At 36.4% G+C, this 26,253-nt stretch overlaps 1 protein-coding gene across 1 annotated transcript in view; it reads left to right on the forward strand.

The window, feature by feature from the left end:
- Positions 1-26,253, forward strand: part of LOC135083939 (ABC transporter G family member 23) — a 134,493-nt gene that overhangs the window by 89,876 nt on the left and 18,364 nt on the right. Inside the window, exons 5-7 of the mRNA XM_063978704.1 lie at positions 3,743-3,861; positions 4,365-4,560; positions 24,980-25,181. Of these exons, the coding sequence (XP_063834774.1) occupies positions 3,743-3,861; positions 4,365-4,560; positions 24,980-25,181 (517 nt within the window). The remainder of the gene's footprint in view (positions 1-3,742; positions 3,862-4,364; positions 4,561-24,979; positions 25,182-26,253) is intronic.

A 26,253-nucleotide genomic window follows, 5' to 3' on the forward strand; every position in this document is an offset into this window, starting at 1 on the left:
ATATTCTGTAAATTAATACGATTCCACTACTCCTGAAATATAGTTTCTTTTTCACGAAAACGTTACGTCGTTGGTACTAATACAGAACATTATCGTTCATTTCATATCGTCTATACTGGACATACTCTATCTAGTGATCCGCAAAATTTTTATGTTCAAGGTAAACGAAATTTTTTGTAGGTACACCACACATGAAAAATCAATTTTTAAGTAATTACCTTTATTAGTCTTACCCTTACTTACTAAAAATATGTTTATAATATAATCTGATTTACATACACGTTCTTTAAATTATTATTGTTTTGGCTTTTATTTTGTAACTGTGTAGGTATACAAATTACAAACTTCTGGAAGCCATATTGAAAAAGTTCCAAAGAGGCTAAAATCATTTGACACCAACAAAGGTCAACCTCCCGCTCTTTTGTCTCATCTAACCCTTGCTATAAGGAAGCACCTGGCTCCGCCCGCAAGGACACCATAACAAAAGATTATTAACCTCTGCCATATTAAACTACCCATTGTGTACTTAGACCTTACAGACACCTGAATAAGGAGCGAATAGATAGTTTTCCTTAAGAAGGCTGTGACGTCAAGGAAATTATAGAATTTTCCACGCTTCCGCGAGATAATTGTAGGTTTGTTCCGACCTCTAATAAGAATTTCTAGTGGCATTCAATGAAGTAGAAGCAACTTCTACGTAAACAATGAACCTCACCATCATCTATTATGCAATTTGTAACGATTTGAGGAATTATGTATTTAAGAACCCCGAACCTCGAGCTTGCTTACTTACTTGGCCGGCAAAACCGCTGGGAAGCGAACTAGTTACCCCACATACCACGCTCCGATACGCAAACAATAATCTAGTGGGTCGAATAAGCCTGTTTATACAGGGTGAATGTGATATGATAAATAGCATCCATAAATCGCGACAATAGTCCAATAGTATCGGTGGCCGAATCGATATCCGAGGAACGTTGGTTCGAACCCCCATCGCCGCTGGACTATTATGGTGAACGAATTATTGTACCACGAGGGATTTAAAAAATGTAATTCCTAATTAATATTCTGATTTCTATTATATCCGTTTTCTAGTACCCATAGCTTTGCTCAGTTCAAAACTGGATGGCGCCATTCATGTCTAAGTATATTTATTTACTTATTTCAAGAAACTACTCATACATTGCTAGAAGCGATTATTCGATTCCTATTTACTAGAATTCTAGCTATCCGAGAGCTTAACGTTAATCATTCGACACCCGGTATTCGTAGTATTGTTGTTTTGTATGAGTGCCATACAAGAAGGGATCAAATCAAGGACATCCGTCTTTGGATTTCCTGGCATTGGGCTGTATGTGATTAATAATTATTTAGTTTTGGATTACATAATATAATAAATGATGAATAAAATTGGCGTTTGTTTGGCTAAACTTGCTATAAATTGTTTTTTTTTCTTTGTTGCCTTAACGTAGAGGTTTGACCTAATATAGTTTTCAGCAAATTAAAATTTGACCACGGGCTGGAAGACGTAGCGTGGGCAGGCCTCCTACTAGGTGGACCTTCAATCTGGTAAAGGTCGCGGGAAGAGCCTGGATGCGGGCAGCATAGAACCGTGCATTGTGGAAAACCTTGGGGAGGCCTTTGTCCAGCAGTGGACGTCATTTGGCTGAAACGAACGAACGAAGTATTTTGCAAAGATTTTAAACAGTGTTGTGACTCGTTGGGAACAAGCGCTATTTGCACTGCGTAAACGTATACTTTAAACATCACATTTGGATTGATGAAGCTATAAACATGTAAGAAATGTTACAACATCCGATAATTCATCAATTATGGTGACAAACTGAATGCCTTTCGCATTATTTGTTGGATATTACAGGCGTAATCAGTTTTAATTAGTTGTAACGATTGTATCATGGCCAGTCTAAGTAGTGGTGGTACTTTGTAGCAGTGTGTACCTTCTTCTATCGTGTTCACGAATAGACCAACAGGTCACAACACTTCAGGTGCTAGAGTTTAGAACCCTTTCTATTATAGGTACTTTAGAATAAAATAGGAAAAACTTTATTGACACAGTATTAACTGTTGTCCCCATTGCGTTAAATTGTTCGTAGAGAAGAATATTTTAGACAAGTGTTGCAGATGATAATGGGAATTAAATCGTGGGGACAACATGAGATTTTCTATTGTGTCTAGTTTCTAGTTAAAGACTTAATTTCACTTTGAACCCGACTTACCCGACTACCCGTTCAATGATTACAATAAAACCTAAATCAAAATCTTTCATCGACAAAATTTTCCACATTTTGTGTTTGATCCTTGTTGACGAGTGGCAAATAGTATGACTCAAACACCAAGGTTTATAAAACCCAAGTTTGTTAGAAATACAGTAACTTACCTCAGTCCGGAATAAATTCTTAGAATGACAATTACTAGTTATAATTTCCATTGAAATCTCGACGTGAATTTCCCAAGAAAGATACACAAAGTAGTCCTCTGCTACTATGTGGTTATATTGTAACTAAGTAATCTTATAAAGAGAAAAGATTTTATTATTTGTATTGAATAGGCTCCGTAACTACTGAACTGATTTGAAAAATTGTTTCACTATTAGAATCCTACATTATTTCTCATGAACATAGGCATATTAGGCGGCCTAGTTCGCCGGGTCAGCTAATATATTGCAATAAACCTGGTGTCAGATTTAATAAACAACCAAATCGTCGGTCCAACTAGTGGGAGGCTTGCTCACACTACGTCTTCCGGTCCATGGTCGCCACTCGAGAACTTTTCCGCCCCAGCGGCCATCAGCCACTTTAATTGGACAATTCTACGGACTATGTCGATTTGTTATAGCTATGGATAATTTTGAATATAGTTTAGCTGAAGGGGTTAACGGAAATGTTAGTATTGTATCCCACAAATTGATGGTAGTCTAATGCTCGTTTTCACCATCAATTCCTAATTTTTAAGTGACTCCTATGAAAACAAAATTCCTGTTATGTGTCACCATAGGGGTCACTTAAAAAGGTTGATGGTGAAAACGGGAATAAAACAACTTCTTTAAATCCTTAAACAAATGACGGATGAGGAAAATACCTTGTTATTCTTATTGCCTTACTTCTAAGGTAGTGTATTAGTTAGGTGTCATAAAGTAGTTTAATTTTTGAGGAAAATTGATTTAATATTAAGGAACAACTTATAATCGTTTGTAATAAGAACTGGCAGGATGTAATAACAATTTGATAGTCGATTAATAATTTTACAACTCAAATTATTTTTAATTTTAGTGGATTAGATAACTTTGTTGTATTAATTACCTTTAGATTAATTTGGGTCTGGTTAAGTTTTGACAGCAGTTATTAATAATAAAAAATGTATTACCTACTTAGGTCCTATGTTCCCTAAATGGGGCAGAGGGCGTCCCCAATAGTCCTCCATCGCATTCGGTCTTGAGCTTCGCGTTTGATCTCGCTCCAAGTCTTGCCGATCTTCTTCGCCTCGTCTGCCACGTTTGCGTTTTCCTTGGGTGTTCCAATCCAGAGCCTGCTTGGGGATGTGATCGGGGTCTCTTCAGAGAGTGTGGTCGATCCTAAAAAAAACTTGTTAGTCATTTGTTTATCTATGCAGTTTAGGTGTGTAAGTAAATAATAGGTAGGTACTCATTACGGATTAGGTTTGCCTTCTAACTTTCCACCCATATTAGTTATATCTAAATATCTAATTGACCTTTTGTCCGCAGATATGGCCTGCTAGGCGCATCAGGGTGCGGCAAGACGACCCTCCTCTCCTGCATAGTCGGCCGGCGCTCCCTCAACAGCGGGGAGATATGGGTGCTAGGAGGGAAGCCGGGGACAAAAGGTAAGTAGTTGATAAAGAATCGAAAACAATCATCTATTTAGGAGCTATGATAGTACCACAGACAGACAAGCTTATTGGAATCTAATCCAAAACTTCCAGGCCAATATAATTTGAATCTCTACCACTGGGTCGTAAAGGCGTTTCTTTAAAATACCTAATATCCTAAAATATTTTTGTGTAAAAACTTTTAGCGATAAGTTTCCTTAATTATTTAATGTTTAAAAACACTATAAAAGATTTATTAAAAGTAATGTAGTAGTACATTTTAAGTTTGGAGGTAATTGTTGTTTTTAAATGGTAAGTCTGAAACCACTATGTCCTCAGAAGCCAAACCATACATTCGCCTCTGGCAAATTCGGAAGGGTCGTGTACAGAAGATAATAAATGACCTGATGCTGATGAAAATGTAATCTAAATCCCTAGGCTTAGGAGTCCCTGGCAAACGATGATAATGATGAAGATGGTGATTGTAATAATATTAACTAGCTAATCTAAACCTCCAGGCTCAGGCGTCCCCGGCAAACGAGTGGGCTACATGCCCCAAGAGATCGCGTTATACGGCGAGTTCACCATCAAGGAGACCATGATGTACTTCGGCTGGATCTTCGGCATGGAGACCAGGGAGATCGTGGAGAGACTCCGCTTCTTACTGGACTTCTTGGACCTGCCCAGCGAGAATAGGATGGTGAAGAATCTTAGGTGAGTGGAGATTTGATAATACAGCAGTGTAAACTCCATATAACGACACCTAAGGGACTGGCATTTTCCCACGTTATAGAGATACAGGATAGAAAACAAGTAAACTACAAAGTGAAGAAAATTTGACGTTTTATGAAGTTTGTCATTAAATAGAGTGACGTTTCCTATTCGATAAGCATACTTTTGCTAATGCTAACGGTAGGAACATTTCTTGAAGTATTTTCGCAAGTATGTAATTCATTTAAAACGACACAGTAGCATGAGCGAAAGCTATAGATTGATCGTTACTTAATAACGGAATATCTAAAGTATCATTTATCCCACAAACTTACATAAATTCTTTTTCATACGTACATTAATATAAGTATAAGACTGATGTGGCATTTGCTAACATACTTCAATCACATTCAATGATTTATATCAATATCTTTTGTAAGATAAGTACTAAAATATAAAATAAATATTGTTTTCAATTTGATAAAAATTTAAAAAAGCACTGACTCATCATCACACATCTCAAAAGATGAAGTCACTCTTCCGTAACTAAAAAACTGTATATAATTGGTTAAGTAACCAACTTTCCCCTGGCTTATTTATATTATTATCTTAGTTTATTGCGATTTCTTTTACCTCAGCGGATTATAATTCATTTAATTAACAAGATTAATTGCCAGTTCGCTGCTAAGTACCTATGTAATGGTGAATCTATTTTCTATTGTATTTTCAACAAATAAACAACAAACCTACTGCAGTATAAGTTGAGTAAGCCTACGCGCAGACCATCGATTTTTCGTCGGCCGATAGTTTAGTCGGGCAGTTAATCAGTATGGGCAATTGGGCATGTATGGAAGTGCGCACATTACACTGATTCGATTTGGCCGATTCTTCATACAAATTAAAATCGGGCCCAACTATCGGCCAAATTAAAATCGGTGGTCTGCGCCTAGTCTAAAACTATTGAACATTTTCGCCCACGTGTCGTGGCTCCAGAATGCACGAGTTGTTAAGGTTATTGATAACTAATAATAAAGATATAAGTACTCATAAAAACAAACATAAAGCAAAATCAATGAGTAAATTGCAATAAAAAGCTTTACCATATAAAGTTATAGTTTATTACATACGAGTATAATATTTTATATTATACTCGTATGTAATAAACTATAACTTAATACTATACGGGTATGAATATAAATATAATATGGCATCTAACAAACCATAATGCAAGCTCTGCTTAGTCCTTTCTTATGAATGCCTACGTTATACAAGATAACTACCTTCCAAGTTTCAGGTGCGTTGATCCGTCAGTCAGTCAGTCGTTCAGGACAAAGCATTTTATATGTAGTTTACACCGCGCCTCTAGTCCCAAACTAAGCAAAGCTTGTACTATGGGTACTAGACAACGGATAACATATGTATAGTAGTTAATGGATGTAAAAATCGTTACTTAGCTGTGCTTACAAAAAAGATGTACATGTTTTTGTAGCAAATGCAATAATCAAATCGGCACTAACAACCCACTTTAATCCTCCTACGTCATTTAACATCAGTGGCGTACAAATGATTAACCTAAGCACGAAGTTGAAGCAACGACAAAAAGTGTTTGTGTCGTTACTAGCACTTTATTTTGAATGTTATTTTGTAAGACAATGTTCTACTTAGGAGCTAAGTCTATTATAACTTTCGTAGCAGAACGGGACTATTCCCACCTCTCGTTCCCACCGCTGCAACTCCTGTGTAGTCAGGATCTACAGCTTGACCGCCAAAACCCAACCAGTCACAAGGTCAAGTTTGTAGCGGGGGAAAGTTAAATTGTCATTGGACCCGCGACGAATTTAAACAGGAGAATATATAGGAGGAGTTCGAAGTTAAGGTACGACTTTCGTAGAAAAAGCGAATTACGCGTAGTTTCCTGCATAAATTGTATTTTTTCTAATAAATTGTAAAGATCTGCATCATATTTGCACTTACTTTGCGATACAAGTTAACCTAAAGAGGAAACGTGGTGACAATTTACATAGTTTAACCAGCATATAAATACTCTTATAGACTCCTAGAACGGACTGTTTACTTTATCCATTAGATAAACTGCGCAGTGTCTCTGTAAACAGAGTCATAGGAAATCAATTGACAGTGTCTCGCGAAATGAATGTTCGTTTGAATCGATAATTTAATAATAACATAAGTACTCAAAAAGGAATTGTAGCTCTTTGAAACTAGGTAAATGTTAATAAAAAAAGTCATAATTTTCCAGAGGATATTATTAAACGTCCGCGTTTTATTAATAGTTTTGTTATGAAAGCCTTGAGGCTGTATTTATTTTGGTTGCATAAGTCTTTCTATATTACCATGTGGTTTTGTAATATTTATAACTAGCGGCCGCCCGCGACTTCGTACGCGTGGATCCCGTTTTACCCCCTTCATCTATCTTACGCGGTTTAGATTTTTTCATACAAATGTTTTTTCCCGCTAACTCCCGTTCCCGTGGGAATTTTGCAATATCCTGTTGCAACTAAGCTTTAAGTTTACTAAGATGCCTGCATGCCAAATTTCAAGCGTCTAACTTAAACGGTTTAGATTTTTTCATACAAATGTTTTTTCCCGCTAACTCCCGTTTCCGTAGGAATTTTGCAATGTCCTCTTGTAACTAAGCTTTAAGTTTACTAAGATATCTGCATGCCAAATTTCAAGCGTCTAACTTAAGCGGTTTAGATTTTTCATACAAAAGGATTTTCCCGCTAATTCCCGTTCCCTGGCACAAAAGATGGATAGATGGATCAAGACTTAGAGCAAGCCCTACTAACCACTTATAATGTTTTAATTGAACCTGTACCAGTAACTAGTTTTCGATTAATAGCTAGTTATAAAAATAATTGAAGATAAATATGTCGTCCGCAACCACGAGAGCATTGCGTTACATACATATTATTGCAATGAAAACGTTTAGACATGATTGGCCGTTTAGTATAAGTACCGATCATCGGGCGAGTAAAGTATACCGTGTTATATAAGTCATGTTGCAACTTCTACTAGCCTAGCACTGGTTTCGAAGGGCGGAATGTGTAGTAGGAAAACGTCTCTATCATATACAGGGTGTTAGGTAAATGGGTATATGAGCCGACACTAGCCCATGTTAACATGGTCATATAAATGGTATGGTGAAGTCAGAAAATTGATATCTTCATTTTAATTATTTTATTTTTCATACAAATCGGATTTTATAAAATTTATTTTGTATGAAAAAAAAAATGATGATATCAAATTTCTGACTTCACCATACCATTTATATGCCCATGTTAACATGGGCTAGTGTCGGCTCATATACCCATTTACCTAACACCCTGTATACACACGCTAGATTTATAACAAACCATTTATCCTAGTAAAGTTACCTATTTTTACCATGAATTAGGGGCTATAGAGTCGCATCGAGGAAGGAACTGATTCACAAAATACAGGTGATCTTAGAGAAACAAGATACTTACATTCATTTCTTTCCCAACTTAACCATATTAGTTATTTCCTCACAAATTATATTTTATGAGTGTCAGTCTCTTTATTGTAATAGCTTTAAAAATAGTTACCAGCAACTTCAGTTAATATAAAAATTGTGTGCGCATGGACACGCAATGTACGAGTATCTCTAGCATTTGATTATGATAGGAAATATTTTCCGGACAGGAAATCTGGTCCAGTTATCATAGCTGTTTTCAAATTGCTAGACAAATACAGGTCAATTACAGAGAATTGTCTTCGATTATTGTGTTAGTAGTTTAGTACAGTCAACAGCACTTGAGACTTATTTACGTTGTAAAATAGCACCTATTGGAAGTAAATAAGATACCACAGTGTTGAGCTTGATATGCTTTCGTCTGTACATACGAGTATTATTTACTTATCTCCAAAATTTTATGAATTTTTGAAGGCTCTTTGAGAGTTACATTTTTGATCCAATTCTCACACTCAGATTGAAATAATATTTCATTACTACAATACTATAATATCCTCTCAGAACCTCAAAAGATGTTGTGTATCACAGTAGGCGACCGGCAATCATCTCGTGTCTCGTCACAACAATTTAATAATACACTTAGTGGTTTCAAACAGGTACATGAAAATGCACTTTTCTTTTAAAACGGCGTATTTACTAACAGAGATGCGAACTCGATGAGGTCTCGGCTAATATTTGTGCCGGACATTTGATATTTGATCCTAAATATTTACAAAGGATATCGATGGAGACAATGCAATGCCATGGAAAATGTTCATCAATGTTTTTTCAATGACATGTTTAGAGTGCAGTGTGATTAGTGCGAGTTTGCATTGAACGTCGTCGCTTGCGAGCGCGTCAAAAAAATCTTTCTACATTTCATGCTTAGATTAATAAAGCCTAGATAGATAGTCAATGCACGAAAGGTGAGGCAGTTTTTAGGGAGCCGGCACGGCTTACCCGTAAACGTCACATGAACTGTCAAAGTGAAAAATTGGTAAACACGTCCGACGAATTTTAATTAATTATAATGGTTTGTGCTGTGAAAGGGTGTCTAAAATACATCTGAAAAACGAAAGAAAGTGACCAGTGTTACATTTCATAAGTAAGTACTACAATTCGACGCGTATTTTGCTTGAATTTGGCTTTCAAAAATTAAATACGGGAATGATACCAGTAACAAGAAAATTTATTTCCCAATTGTTCGCCGTACAAATACACTTCCTTTTTTATGAAATCGAGACTTTTAAGTCGATTTATCTTATTGTTATTAGGTAGATACTTTGAATTCAATAAATAAGTAAGTAAATGATGCGTTTTGTTTTTGGGTCATTCCATGACAAATGTTACCGAGGTTGAAAAACTAAATATGTTCTTTTCGCATTAAATCTGATGAATTTTGAAAGTAAACATTCCAAATTATAATGTGCAACAAAAAAAATCTGAAAGAAACAAGTAATTTTTAAGTTATTAGTCTTCAAAGTCTATACTTAAGTCAACTGTCTGAATGATCATTTTCTCTCTAATTATTGGTAATACGATTTAAAAAAAAACTATCAATCTGTGAAATCCTAACCTTTTTACAGTAATGCATCAAAATATAGCCGGAATTCTAAATAAAGTAGATAATTTAAAAGCAGCACTAGAAGAATTAAAAGTAAAAAATTTAGATATACAAGTACTCTGCTTTAGCGAAACATTTATAAAAAATGGGGACGAAATTAATCTTAGGCTCCCCAACCATAAGGTAGCTGCGCATTTCTCTCGGGATAAACAAAAACGAGGTGGCTCCATGATTTTATTAAAAAAAGATTTAGACTTTAAAAAACTCCATATTTGTAAAGAATTGTCAGTGACTAAAGTCTTTGAATGTTGTGGTATAGAATTATCTTTGTATAAAATAATAATTATAAATATTTATAGAACTCCTGACTCTGATGCGCAATTGTTCTTTTTAAAAACTCAAGAACTTTTACAGCATTTGAGCAAAAATAAAACTAAGCATAAAATCTTTTTGACAGGTGACTGGAATATCGATGTATTGAAATGTAATAACATGACGAAAGAACTGACAGGCATTTTAAGAAATTTTGGACTGAAATTACACATTAATTCTGCAACTCGCAAGAAAGCATGTTTAGATCAAATAGCTAGCAATGTTTGTAAAGCCACATCTGATATTCATCTGCTTGGACTATCAGATCACGAAACGGCTCAAACTGTGTCGTTTAGGCTAAACTTAATATCTAAAGACATAACTATACAAAAAATTGACTATAGCAGAGAAAACATAATCAAGTTTAAGACATGTATTTCTGCCTTATCATTTTCAGAAGTTTATAATAATTGTAATGCTAATGAAGCTTTTAATGAATTGCACACTTTGTTTGAGCTCTTTAACTTGCTTTGCTTTCCAAACATCTTTGTGAAAATTCGAAATAGATTTAGGTATCAGAAGTGGCTAAGTAAGGGAATCAAATTGGCATGCAGGACGAAAAGACTTTTATATATTCAGTACAGTAGAAGTGATAAAACTCATAGAACTCGTAAGAAATATAACTACAAAAAATATAACAGAATACTAAAAAAATGTATTAAAAAAGCCCAACAACTGGAAAACCAGAGAGTTATACAGAATGCTCCGAATACATGTAAAGCGACGTGGCGTATTATAGGTAATAATTGTAATAATGACATAGCAAATAATAATATTGACATAATTAATAACAATGACATAATGTATAATGATCCAAATGACATATGTGAATTATTTAATGATTATTTTATAGACATAACAAAATCAAATGATGAGAATTTAAATTTAGATACAGTTAATATCCCATTTCATAATAACTCAATTTTTCTTGTACCTACAAATGAGAATGAAATTTTTTCAATTATCATGACGCTAAAAAACAGCAATTCAGTAGGTCATGATGGTATAACTACCCGCGTTATTAAAATGTGTGCTAAATATTTAAGTCGACCCCTAGCATATGTGATCAACTTATCTATGGAACAAGGATACTTTCCCGATAAACTCAAATTATGTATTGTTAAGCCATTATTTAAGAAAGGTAAAAAATATGAAATGACAAATTACAGACCCATTACACATATACCAATATTTTCAAAAATATATGAAAAAGTAATTTATAAGCGTATATATAATTTTATTACCGCAAATAAGCTACTTAGAGACGAACAATACGGGTTTCGCAAAGGTAGTTCTACCACAATGGCTTGTTATAATTTGATACGATTAATATCAGAAAGTATTAATGATAAAATACCACTCGTTACATTATTTCTTGATATGAGTAAAGCCTTTGATTGTGTACCGCATAAAAGACTACTAGACAAATTAGAAAGATACGGAATAAGAGGAAATGCATATACTTGGCTAAAAAGCTATTTGTCAAATAGACAACAATGTACTGAAATAGCCAAAGTCATTGATGCCAAAAGATGCATCTTTCGGTCGAAATATCGTGTTAATTCTTGTGGAGTACCACAAGGCAGCATTCTAGGCCCACTTCTATTTTTATTGTTCATTAACGACCTTCCATGTGTAACGCAACACAGGTGTTTTATGTTTGCCGACGATACCACAGTAGTGATTAAATGTCATGACCGAAACGGATTTAACGACGAAATCAACAAAACGCTAGAAAGTGTTATAAAGTGGCTAGATAGAAATAACCTTAAAGTTAATGTACAGAAGACTAAGGCTGTACAATTTTCTACTCACAAGGCCAAACCAGTGGATGTGGTAGTCACATATAATGGTAGTACTGTCGAGATAGTAGATACTGTAAAATTCTTAGGCTTCACTTTGGACAAACATTGTAATTGGAAAGCACACATAGAGGCGATGTGTATGAACATTGATAGATTCGTATATGCTTTAAGACGCCTTAGTAACATTTCATCCATTGAAACCGCTTTAGCCGCGTATCATGGCTATGTATCGTCGCTGCTTAGCTACGGCACGCTGTTGTGGGGTAACTCGGTCGATGTGACAAGGGTATTCATTGCACAAAAAAAGTGTATAAGGGCTATTTGCAAAGCGCATTTTCTTGAATCATGTAAACCTTTATTCGAAAAGCTTTCAATATTACCTGTTCCATGCTTATACATAAAGCAGGCGTGTATTTTCGTAAAACAGAACCCACATTATTTTTTGACAAGGGGTGAATTTAAAAATAAGCCAACGAGGCATCAAGGTAGGATCTTGTTGCCTAATATTAAACTGACGTTTTTCAAACGCAGTCCTCATTGTATGGCTATAAAAATTTATAATAAATTACCTGATAAGTTCAAAGATCTACCTTTGCTGTCTTTTAAAAGACAAATACACGCCTGGCTATTAACTAAGTGCTATTATTCAGTCAGGGAATATCTCGACGAACAATAGAATTTTAATCAGACTAACGAACAACAATTAATTTTTATTTATATAGATGACATATTTGATTTGATAATTTTTGTAAGGAATATTTTAATTGGCGACATTGATAGGTACTATTAATTTAATTTTACATTGACATTTTTTTTTTAATCATTTGACATTTATATTATTGAATCCTATAATTTTTGCACGTCTGTGATCAGACTAAACACATCATGATCCTATTTTAATATTGTCACCCTGTATTACTGTGTTTTTAGCAAATAAACGTTTTGAATTTGAATTTGAGAATTTGAATTTGAAACGTTTTGCCACTATATGCTTCGAGGGTATTTATCATAGTATTGGTAGATAGTGTCATAGTCCCAAAAAAATGGATAATCATCAAGTTTTAAGTGTGTTTTCTTGTTACTTCGGCGATGTAACACCCGAAACAGAAAAACAGGTATTTGTTTTATTATTGTACCTTACACATGGATTAGGGTAACAATATTTGGTAAAAGTAAGGTCATGGTAGTAATGATTTCAAATAGTAACTAATATCTGAGCATGATACTAATTTAGTATGTTTCTTTCTTGATTAAAAACTGTAACACCCGAAACGTTTCGGGTATTACATTTTTATTTATACGTCGATAATGTGTGTATATTGCTTGGAGAAGTGAAAAAGTATTACTGTGAGGGTCCTTTGACCTCCCACTAGCGCTGGCATCGGAAAAGGAGTCATATTTCTCAATTTAAGACTTTTTTAAAATGTCGACTTAACACTAAAATTAAGGTATTGCTAAAAAGTGTCGATGTTTGACATTTCCAATAAATATCGTAATTAGAAATTAAAGTAATGCTATTTTAAGCCAAAAACAATAGAAAAAGCTATATTCTGAGGTAAAATTTAACTTGAACTTTGTATATTTTTTAAAAAAAGCTGCTTCGTAATTTCAAACCAGAATTCGCTCTATTTGTGTTTATTTGTTGTACTCCTTATTTTGTAGTACCTAGAGACTAATAAAACACCGATTTTATCGTTAAAACGAGTTGAATTTTCGTACTCGTAACACCCGAAACAGAACCATTGTAACACCCGAAACAAAGAAAAAATTTATAAAAAAATTGTAAAACGTTTTATTTAACAGTGATTGTATGTTACATGGTTTGTAAATGTCATACTTTAGAAGTCCTGTAAGTTTTAGGTATGATTCCTTAAGAAAATTCGCTAAATTTCGAGTAAATGCAGCAACAGTCAGAACATAGAGGCAAAATCTCGTAACGCCCGAAACGCACACTTTTCGACTCATATTTTCGTTATCCTAAATTCTAAGCTGTACAAACTTTATTATTAAGATAAAACAACTAAAAACGGACAGATTAAGGCACTAACATTATTAAAATACTATTTCAAAATACATGAAATTGTTGAATATGTGTGTACGAACGTAACACCCGAAACGATGGAATGACCCTTTTGTTAATTATAAAATAATTAAAAACGTATTAAAAATTTCCCTACTTTCGGGAAAATCGCCTTCACTGTCTACACTCCCCAACAAAATTGACACTAATGACATAAGATTTTTGCCTCACTCTTGACGAAGCGTTTGTATGAAGACTATCCATCTAGGTTTTATTAATCTAAGATTTCATGTAAGTTTTTTACACAGTCGCTAAGTAGCGATGACGTTTGGTGTAAACACGCTTTAAGCACACTCTGTGCTTACCATGAGTTTACGTTAGGCGTGATCGCTAGCGACTGCGTAAAAAAATGACATTAATTGTATGACATATTGTGCAGCGCCCCTAGCGGCTACTTTCAAGAAACAAAAAAATCTTCATAGAGATTTTTGACGTATTCGCTAGCGAGCACACCTAACGTAAACTCATGGTAAGCACACTGATCGCCCGTCGCAGTCGCAAACTCGCTTGCGGTACCTACTTATTGTAGCGTTGCAGTTTTGGCTGTTTTCACAAATTGATATTTCTTCTCGATATTTGGATTAAGGATACCACTGGCGACATCTATTGGCGTGATTTTGAATTAATTTGCAATAGATGGCGCTTTTTGCTCGGTCAATTCAAATATATTTTATTGAAACATTTCCTAATGTTTTTGTTTTGATTATTCTATTTTTTAATAGAATATTTTCAGTGTTCAGGAGATTGTTTTCATCATGGTTTTTATTAGTATTTGCTTTTTACCTAAGCGGCGAAACGAAACGTCTTGCGATGTCGATGACTCGCAGGCTGTCAGTTGAGCTGTCAAATCACTTTGGAATTTTGGTCGATCTTGCGCAACCGCAATTTTATTATTTTCGGGGATGTAATCCCCTGTGTTCAAATCGTGGAATGCAGAATGCATCCACGATAATTTCTTAATATATTTTTAAAATAAACACACATGAGGTAAGTTCCCGTCGGAGAATTTATTTATTTTTTCGTGGTTGATAATTTTCGTATTCCGGTGCGTGTTGTTTCATGTGATCGTTTCTTTCAGAAATTCCCTAAATCCTGTTCGGATGAGGGTATTGGGATGCTGAAAACTGCGAGTTAAGTTCAAATTAGCGAGCAGTTTTTGTAAGTATTTATTTCCCATTGCTGGTTTTTTTCATAACCTAATGCCACGTTCCACTTGTGATGCTGACCCTCGTATTTTTCGTTTCAGATGCGGGATTTCAGATTTTACAAGATTTTATAATTTAAACATAATATTTTGATGATATTTCATATATTTTAATTCCTCTTCGTTTCGTATGAAATATTTCTCCTTTCTAAACTGCTGATCTCTTCGCATTTCCTCCTTGTCATCAAACCTCTGTCTCTGCAAGAGTTTGAACGCTTACCTGTCGAAGAGATGCAAGAGCTTGAGGCCGTGGAGGACGCTGCTTGGAGCCTAAAAGTGTGCGAGACCCGTTGGACCCCGGAAGAAGAGAGGAACGTTCAGGGTAACGGCTTATAACCGCATGGCTTCCAAGGTACCCACTTTTCCATCCTTCAAGTAGGAGTCTTTCCGACCTGACATCGTGCAGTTATCGTAACTATTAGAGTCTTTTAATATTTAGGCTGAGTTTTAAGAAATTTGTAGTGGCAATAATATTCACCAAACCGAACCTAATTAACGACCCTGAATCCCTTGAGATTGGCACTATTACAGTAGTTATTATAATATCGTAATTGTTAACTATATACGAGCATACGAGATAAAAATAAATTGTGTCAATTGAGAGGGAGCTGTTTTATTTACATTTTTCTAATTTCACACAAGGAACGGTAACTTATATAAATTTCTGCAAGCCGGACAACCTCTTTTCCACGTGCAGACAATTCACCATCTTCTCCGTCTGCACCGGTGGCGGTTCAATTCCAGTCACCAAGCCGCCAGGAAAAAATCCATTTCTTGCAGTGGCGCCCATCTTTTGGTGTTTATTATTGCCATCCTTTTTATGAAGTTTATGGGTGGAAAGCCAATAATAGAAGCAACATTGTGTGCTGACTATCCGCTCATACACTTCTATTTTGTTGTTAAATATTTTTTATTAGGGAATCTCTCATGTGTGTGCTGTTGTTTGTCTTGTTTTATTTGTTATTTATTTTATTTGTGATGCCCACATAAATTTGTTTAGGTTGTCAACTTACATATTATTATGTTAACCATTATAACAGAGCGTACTACTCTATATGAGGTTAGTTTACATGATGTTAGGTTACATTTTTTTTGTGTTGCAACTCTTATTTTGTATATTATGTTGGGACAAGTAAGTAACATTTTTTTTGTTAGGTTATATTTATTTTATACCTACACTGCTTTTGGGCTTTATAGCTTATAACTTTTAGTTACTTACTTTAATTATTTTGTTTTTTCATACAAGACAAACACAGTTTTAGTTTTAATTTTAGTGTTTATTCATTTGTACTCATAAGTAAGTACATAATGTATTTTTAAAGTACCTACCCGGATATTTTGTTTAATTAAAGTTAACTGATAACTTTAATATTGTTTATGTTATGTACTTAGGTAACAAATTGCTTTTGTGTCACCATGGACATATAACTTTTATTTTATGTTACCTAGTACACATTAGTTTGCATTACATAATGTTAGAACTTTTATTTGAAATTAATTAATTTGGCAAAATTTTTATAACTTAAGGCAGATATTCCTATTAGTTATTTAGGCATTATACTGCAGTGTATTATAAGGTTTGGTACATAATGTTATTACTGGCTAGTGAGTTGTTTGTGGGTACACTTGCTAACTTGTTAATTGTTATACGGGAATAACTTAATTGATTATTTTTTGGTTTTGATAACAATTAAAAGTTATTAATTTTAGTAAAGTGCCATTCTCTTAAATTTGTATAAATTAATGATTAATTTTCATATAACTTTTGGAAAATATTTTTGCCACATAGTTTTTTTCAAAAATAATTTTATTAGGCTACCTTCTTTAAGGAAGTTTTTTTTTTTTAAATATAGTTATTCCAAGGTTCTCAGTCGTAGGACTTAGGATTTTTTTTTTTTCTGGGTAGGTAGGTACTTTGCTTTGGTAACTAACTTGAGTTTAGTTTTTAGATTTTTTTTTTGACACAATCGTATTGTGTAATGTTTTTCTGTTGGGAATTTAATAGATTCTTTTATAACAAATTTTTTTTTTTTACACAATCGTATTGTGTAATGTTTTTCTGTTGGGAATTTAATAGATTCTTTTATAGCAAAATTTTTTTATGGACACAATCGAGTTGTCGGGTATCTGCTACAGTTTTGCCTCGGTGCTTTATCTGTAACTTAAAAGTTCAGATTTTTTTTTCCAGAGATTTTATCTCTGTGTTTTTGTTTTGTTTTGTTTGAGTGCTATGTATCTCCTATATACATGCCTCGTTTGTTTTGTCTTTTCCAGGGATGACATCATGTGCTTCTATGCACTATTCCCTGTGTTTTGTGTTTTGTTGCGATGACGTCCAATTTATATTGTGGCCAGCGACATTTTTGTTCTGTGGTTTTTTAACCCAGACATTTTTTCTAGGGATGACATGTGTTGAAATATACACTTTCCCTAGGGCCCACTGGATGGCTATTCCAGAAAATATGTTAGTAATGGCCGAAATAGCCTTACAACGTTACTGGGGATTTCGAGTACCACTGGTTCACAGTTGGGACTCTATGGGGAATTTTGAATGCAGGTGGCAAGCAGTGTAATTTAAAACTGATGCTTACAGGTATGAAAGAGAGGTATGAAAGATGATTGTATGTTAGTGTTGGGTTTTATTTATGCTCGGACAGCAGAGATTGTTTTAGGTTTGAAGAACATCAGTCCTGGTAGTTGGTTTTCATCTGGTTTGTTTTGCTTAGTGAAAAGTCAGTTTGTTTTTGTTCCTGTTATGTCAGCATACCCTACAACTCGTTGTTTGTTTTCTAGATTATTTTTTTCAGTTGAAGTTTCTGCTGGAACGTTTTCTTTTGAGGTCTTTCTGCGTTTAGACACATTTTTTTTTTTTTCAGTTTGTAGTTCGCTGAGGGCAGCTCAGATTCTTTCTCCGTGCGAATGTCTAGGGGGGAGGGTATTGTAGCGTTGCAGTTTTGGCTGTTTTCACAAATTGATATTTCTTCTCGATATTTGGATTAAGGATACCACTGGCGACATCTATTGGCGTGATTTTGAATTAATTTGCAATAGATGGCGCTTTTTGCTCGGTCAATTCAAATATATTTTATTGAAACATTTCCTAATGTTTTTGTTTTGATTATTCTATTTTTTAATAGAATATTTTCAGTGTTCAGGAGATTGTTTTCATCATGGTTTTTATTAGTATTTGCTTTTTACCTAAGCGGCGAAACGAAACGTCTTGCGATGTCGATGACTCGCAGGCTGTCAGTTGAGCTGTCAAATCACTTTGGAATTTTGGTCGATCTTGCGCAACCGCAATTTTATTATTTTCGGGGATGTAATCCCCTGTGTTCAAATTGTGGAATGCAGAATGCATCCACGATAATTTCTTAATATATTTTTAAAATAAACACACATGAGGTAAGTTCCCGTCGGAGAATTTATTTATTTTTTCGTGGTTGATAATTTTCGTATTCCGGTGCGTGTTGTTTCATGTGATCGTTTCTTTCAGAAATTCCCTAAATCCTGTTCGGATGAGGGTATTGGGATGCTGAAAACTGCGAGTTAAGTTCAAATTAGCGAGCAGTTTTTGTAAGTATTTATTTCCCATTGCTGGTTTTTTTCATAACCTAATGCCACGTTCCACTTGTGATGCTGACCCTCGTATTTTTCGTTTCAGATGCGGGATTTCAGATTTTACAAGATTTTATAATTTAAACATAATATTTTGATGATATTTCATATATTTTAATTCCTCTTCGTTTCGTATGAAATATTTCTCCTTTCTAAACTGCTGATCTCTTCGCATTTCCTCCTTGTCATCAAACCTCTGTCTCTGCAAGAGTTTGAACGCTTACCTGTCGAAGAGATGCAAGAGCTTGAGGCCGTGGAGGACGCTGCTTGGAGCCTAAAAGTGTGCGAGACCCGTTGGACCCCGGAAGAAGAGAGGAACGTTCAGGGTAACGGCTTATAACCGCATGGCTTCCAAGGTACCCACTTTTCCATCCTTCAAGTAGGAGTCTTTCCGACCTGACATCGTGCAGTTATCGTAACTATTAGAGTCTTTTAATATTTAGGCTGAGTTTTAAGAAATTTGTAGTGGCAATAATATTCACCAAACCGAACCTAATTAACGACCCTGAATCCCTTGAGATTGGCACTATTACAGTAGTTATTATAATATCGTAATTGTTAACTATATACGAGCATACGAGATAAAAATAAATTGTGTCAATTGAGAGGGAGCTGTTTTATTTACATTTTTCTAATTTCACACAAGGAACGGTAACTTATATAAATTTCTGCAAGCCGGACAACCTCTTTTCCACGTGCAGACAATTCACCATCTTCTCCGTCTGCACCGGTGGCGGTTCAATTCCAGTCACCAAGCCGCCAGGAAAAAATCCATTTCTTGCATTATTTTTAGCTGTACTCGCCTCTCGTTTTCTTAGGTTTGTTCTGACTAAGCAACTAATTATACCATCATCATCACATTTATTTGGTCTTCGCTACAGGAACATGACCCTCTCTAATTTACCAGAGGCAAGCAGGATTTCATCTACACTCCTCTCTCTGGTCAGATGAGTCGAGAAGCCTTATGTTCGCCCTTTTATGACATCGAAGGGTGATAGAGCGTGCTATATTCGGAGTTTTCTAGAAAGCGACATAGCACGCAGAATTGTCCTGGTCCTTGTGGAAATCTTTTATTAGTGGACAATTTTTGTGCAAGTGTGGTTGTGTTCCCCAGTCGATGAAGCACATGATGTCGTGCTGCCCTGCTTGCCCAACAACTGCACGCAGGAAGATTTAATGAATGCTATTGACAACGCCATTCTTGTAGCGGAGTTATGGGCTGACGCTGTGTAGGTTTGTTGTCAACACGACAAGAAGAGTTAATTTGTCTGAAATGATTACGATATCCACAGGAAAAATGGGAGTGATTCTATCGTACTGTAAGAACTAAACATTATAGCAATCTAATCATACATCAATGTTCAAACACAACTGGGTAGATCACGTTCCGCTCGCTACTTACTGTGTAGGTCGACGACACGCGCGCGCGCACATCCAAGCCGCATTTCATTCGAACTGGCTCATAATTGGTGCGAGGAATGGATTTTGCTAATAATTGGCACGTGACTTTGATTGCTCTTTCAAGCTGTGTATTGACGGTGACGGTAATTAGAACCATCTGGCCTTTTGGCGTTTATATTATAGGTCTAGCTCACATTGACATATTGTGATGCGACAAAACATATAAGTCTGAAGGAGATCAGAAGTCTCGCTGACGTTTGACACTACAAAACCCGTGCGTGCCGCTCCCAATCCTCAAGCACTAGCTGACCTAACTGGATTTTCTTAAAGGCTACATAATAAACTTAGTTTTGGTACCTGTCATACGCTTAGCACTGGAGCGAAGTCGATCCTTAACTTCGAACTCCTCTTGTGTTCTTCTGATTAATTTCGTTGCGAGTCAAATGACGGTTTAACTTTCCCCCGGGACAAACTTGACCTTCACTGGTTGGGTTTTATTGGCGGTTAAGCTGTAAATCCTGTCTACATCACAGGAGTTGCAGTGGGAATGAGAGGTGGGAATAGTCCTGTAACCAAGCTATCATTGTCAATTTTGAAATCATTGTTCGTCCTGTGGCTGAAATGATGATAAATAAGGACGAACTTGAAAACGCCTAATATAACTGTATATTCTGAGGAAGAGGAAAACTCTTTGTTCTATAAAGACTGCAATAATTTTACGGAAGTAACAATAGAAAAACAAGACCATCCGGTCCCATGGTTATAGGGTCTGAGTCACCATGATTCACTTCGGAGTGATGTTTTAATATTTCCTAGATTTGCATGGAAAATATTTTCGCGAAATGCTTCGTGCGTTGAAAGTGCGTGCGTATTTGCGTAAAGAGTTCTCAAGTGACAACCACGACGGACCACTGGGTGGACCGATGATCTGATGAAGCTCGTCGTAGTATCTGGATGCTGGTAGTGCAGAACCGGTCTTGGTGGAACTGCAGCAAATCTTTGGGATAGGCCTTTGTGCAGCAGTTCACGTCTTTTGGCTGAAACGATAGCTTCGTGCCAATCAAATCATTTCAATACGTTCTTAAGAGCTTTTTAAAAGTTAATCGCAAGATATATTTTTTACAAGCCCTAACAGTTTCGGTCTCTTTTAAAATTACAAAGATTCTCTGATATGGATTATTACATACATGACTCACGGAAAAACGTGGAGCGCGTCTCAGTGAGCGAGCCGAAACAAAAATAAGAATTTAGATAAAAAACGTTACGATACAAACAGTTATTGTTTTAAAATTCAAATTTCTCTGTTTACTCGCCGCACTCACGTTTCACTTTCGAGAACTGTTAATTACAAGTTTATAAATGTGTGCGTAATCCAAAGAGATGAGCCAGCCCCATTTTAAATTTATGTAACGTAGGTAATCAAAAGTATGACCACTGCCATACTTTCCGTGAAACTTCACGAACCAATTTATTGAAGCTATGGACTGCCAAATATTTTTGTGTAATTTCGATTTAGTTATTTATGTAATTTTGCCTCTTTTTTCCATCTCATAGGTAAGTACAGTTAGGTCACTGAAACTCAAATCAAAACTATAGTTTAGTGGGCTTATATCTAACTACTCAGACATAACATAATACATACTTTACTCTAAATACGATCTACCTACATCGTACAAGCAATAATAAACATTGGTTTATAACCACACCTTAAAATTATTATATTCTAGAACCAATCCCAAACCATACAACATCTGAATTAAAACATTCCAATCTAATGACAGTGTTTGGTCCCCGGGCTGTGGCGTAGGTCAGTAGTTGCTTCTCCAGTTTTACCAATTTCACTTTTAAATTGTTCTTTAAATTGCCCATCGAGGCGTTGCGTGTAACCATACTTGGTACGAATGTTCATTGAAATCCTTGGGCCATTATTTCAACATTGAAGCCGGTTTTTGGCCTAAGCTACCAGATAATTACCTTGTGTACGGTTAAATTTATTTTTGACTCTACCATGGTAGGTGCTCTTTCATTCTCTTATGATTTATTTATTTCTTAGAAATCAGACTCCTACTTGAGTAGCTTTACCATGAATTTCAATTAAACGTAAGCGCTAATTTAGTACTTGAAATTAATCGTTAGGGGCGCTCATATATTTCGTGTAATTTTTTACGCGGTCGCTAGCGCGCACACAATGTAAGCTCATATTATGATAAGCAGAGAAGAATCAGCGAAAAACGCGTCGGCGTCTTTCAAAATTTTGAAATTTTATCAGATGACCTAGGACCTAGAAGTATTTCTGTAGGTAAGCTAAGAAGTTTCAGAAGTAATTAAACTGAGCATTATAAAACACAGTGGAATTAGAAGGCGAAGCAAACAAGCTCGTTATGTTTAAACTCCATGTCGACTCTATATCATCGATAAATAATAGTCCTATTTTTTGCTAAATAAAATCTGCCAGCAGATTTTATCTGCATAGCAACTGTTATAATATAGCTATAGTAATGAAGCCAGTGAAAGTGGACACGTAACAATACATCCGAGCTGGGTGCGTTACAACATTTACATCATACAGATGAATGCGAGTCACTGTGAGGAGCTTCAGATGGTGATTGTGATCAGCTCTCTCTTCAATGATGAATTTTATTCATAGTCATTTGAATTGGCACCATTATATAAGGTCACCCCCAAAAGACAGACGAGATTTAAGGGACAAATAAAACATCTTAAGTTAATACGTTTTTGATAATACAACCATATTTTTAGAATGCTAGTTTTCGAGATTTTTTGATGTTATGTCGAGTGAACCCGAAGTGCTCAGTGCGGTCCGGAGGCATGGCATCGATCGTGCCAGACAGTACATCCGTGTACAAGGACGTCACGTCCAGCAGCTTATGTAAATAATGTGAAAATGACAGAGAGGGCCGATAAACCAAATGCTCTTAAAAATATTACATTTAGTTTGTTAGGAAAAGTCTGAAACTAGCCTATTTTTTTTGGTTTTAATGCTAGGGTCCAATTTTTCTAATATAATTAGATGCCCTATTAAAATTTCGTCTGTCTTTTGGAGGTGACCTTATAGAGCTAAGAAGCTAACGCCCGTATTCACAAACGATACTTGCTTAAGTGAAGCAGCAAATCGAACGCACAGCGTTGAATAGAGCTTTAGATTGGTTCGTATGTCACCCTGTTTGTCCACGCGCACTGTGAGACCTCATAGTAATGTTTGTGAATACGGGCGTTAGATTTCATAATATGTAAAAAATACGTTAAGGGCTTAAGGTCAAAGCAGACTTATCAACTCGGAAAGGGATCAACACAGTATCGCCTTTCGTGAGCTGTCATCGCCTTTATAGCGCTGTCATCCGCGAGGCGAGGCGTTTACGTTACGGTGCGGATAAGTGTGCGTTTCAGTATGGAGTTTCATACAAAGCATACTGACCGCCTCGAGTCAATATGTTTAGGTCTTGTTCGTTATAAACTACGGGCACCATATCATTAGTTTATCTATCAGATTAACTAGATTGTATAGCGTTATATTATACGTCAGATAGATATCTGACGTATATTAATCACAAACCGGTGAAACTGGCCTAAGAGTTTTCTTACTACTGAAGCAGGTTTTTGTAGACACCATCAGGTCCAAAGCACAGTGGGTCTAGACAAAGTGCAAATTATAATCGCAAACCAGTCGAAAAGTGGTCGAAAAGCCCCTTTTTTGTATGGAGTTTTGACGGATTCGATTTTCGATTCGATCAAAAAGTGCGTTTTGTCTAAGGGGGCGGGTCTAAACAAGTGGTTTGACAGGTGACAATCGATGAAGTTTTAAGTATTTGGCACACTGGATGATCCGCGATCTGCTGTCAACAATATTGTCGGTCAGGGCAATCGGTCAGCGGTCGTTACAAGGCAATCTGTCAGAAGATAGCATCGATCCAAAATGTATAGAGACCGACAGTCTTATTCATACAACGTTCATTTTGACCTGACAGTAGACTGTAGAATGCATCCAGCGTGGCAAATCCTATAATATCGTAGAATCGTTCATTTGTCATCCCATTCATTGTTCATAACAAATGACGGTCTGTCAACGCGTGTGTCCTACTTGTCGGCTCTACTTTGAAGACAAATAGAGTCATTGCGGTTTTCCTGAGAATATCAGGTCAGTGACACTAGTTTAAGTTTGCATGAGACATCACGAGAAACAAAGGCGTGGAAGGAAAATAAATAGTTTTAAGTAAGGATTTAAAGTTGTATCTAAATGTAAATCGCTTCCAACGACATTTTTGAGATAGAGTACTACCTAGCATTTATTATTATCCTTTTAAATTGATACAATCATTGGTATGTGGGTAAAATTAAGATGACAAACATGGATAAAGCACCAACACATTTACCAGGTTGTAAATATAAGCAGGCAAATAGACAATTGACCTACAATCCTCACACTAGCCAGATGTGGTAGAGGCCTGATTTTCGTGTGTTTGTCCCTTAGTCGGCTCTTATGATATCCTAGTAAAGTGTGGTGACTGAGTTTGTTGCGGCGCTTCTTCTCAGCACGTGCCAAATGTTGGTCTCGAAGCGCTGGTAGGGTAAAAAGATTATTTATTTATTTATTTATTTATATTAGAAAGTCCAGGGTTTACATAATTGATTATTTTACAGTTAATAACACTTGATAACCACTTATAGAGATTACTTATGAGATAGGTAGAGGCTCCTTAAGAGCAAAATATTTGACGATTTGTAAGTACTATTTATTAATCTAAACGAAAAGAAATTTTGACTTTGACTTTGAAGAATAGTCGTGGTCTTATTCTAGCTCCACCGAAATAAATATTAAGTACATGCAAAATATTTAATCCTTGTATTTAATCCACGTTTTCTTCCACAGTGGCGGACAACAACGGCGCGTATCCTTCGCAGTGGCTCTCATGCACGACCCCGAGCTCCTGATCCTGGATGAACCCACCGTTGGCGTGGATCCACTGCTGAGACAGTCCATCTGGATGCACCTGGTCCGCATCACCAGCTCCGGAGACAAGACTGTCATCATCACCACGCATTACATTGAAGAGGCGCGGCAAGCGCACAGCGTAAGTAGTCCTGACATTTAGTTCAGATGATAGCCTAGTTGCAGGACCCTGGGCTACTAACCCTGGATGAGCCCACCGTTGGTGTGGATCCACTGCTGAGGCAGTCCATCTGGATGCACTTGGTCCGCATCACCAGCTCCTGAGACAAGACCCATTATATTGAAGAGGTGCGGCAAGCGCACATCGTAAGTTCTAGATTTTAGTTCAGATGATAGTCCAATAGTTGCAAGACCTTGGGCTACTAATCCTGGATAAACCCATCGTTGGTGTGGATCCACTGCTGAGGCAGTCCAACTGGATGCACTTGGTCCGCGTCACCAGCTCCTGAGACAAGACCCATTATATTGAAGAGGTGTGGCAAGCGCATAGCGTAAGTTCTAGATTTTAGTTCAGATGATAGTCCAATAGTTGCAAGACCCTGGGCTACTAATCCTGGATGAGCCCACCGTTGGTGTGGATCCACTGCTGAGGCAGTTCATCTGGATGCTCTTGGTCCGCATCACCAGCTCCTGAGACAAGACTCATTATATTGAAGAGGTGTGGCAAGCGCACAGCGTAAGTTCTAGATTTTAGTTCAGATGATAGTCCAATAGTTGCAAGACCCTGGGCTACTAATCCTGGATGAGCCCACCGTTGGTGTGGATCCACTGCTGAGGCAGTTCATCTGGATGCTCTTGGTCCGCATCACCAGCTCCTGAGACAAGACCCATTATATTGAAGAGGCGCGGCAAGCGCACAGCGTAAGTTCTAGATAACTATAGTTCAACAGTTGCAAGACCCTGGGCTACTAATCCTGGATGAGCCCACCGTTGGTGTGGACCCACTCCTGAGACAGTCCATCTGGATGCACCTGGTCCGCATCACCAGCTCCGGAGACAAGACTGTCATCATCACCACGCATTACATTGAAGAGGCGCGGCAAGCGCACAGCGTAAGTTCTAGATAACTATAGTTCAACAGTTGCAAGACCCTGGGCTTCTAATCCTGGATGAACCCACCGTTGGTGTGGACCCACTCCTGAGACAGTCCATCTGGATGCACCTGGTCCGCATCACCAGCTCCGGAGACAAGA

The sequence above is a fragment of the Ostrinia nubilalis genome, chromosome 24 (genome assembly GCF_963855985.1).
Source record: "Ostrinia nubilalis chromosome 24, ilOstNubi1.1, whole genome shotgun sequence".
Taxonomy (NCBI): domain Eukaryota; kingdom Metazoa; phylum Arthropoda; class Insecta; order Lepidoptera; family Crambidae; genus Ostrinia; species Ostrinia nubilalis.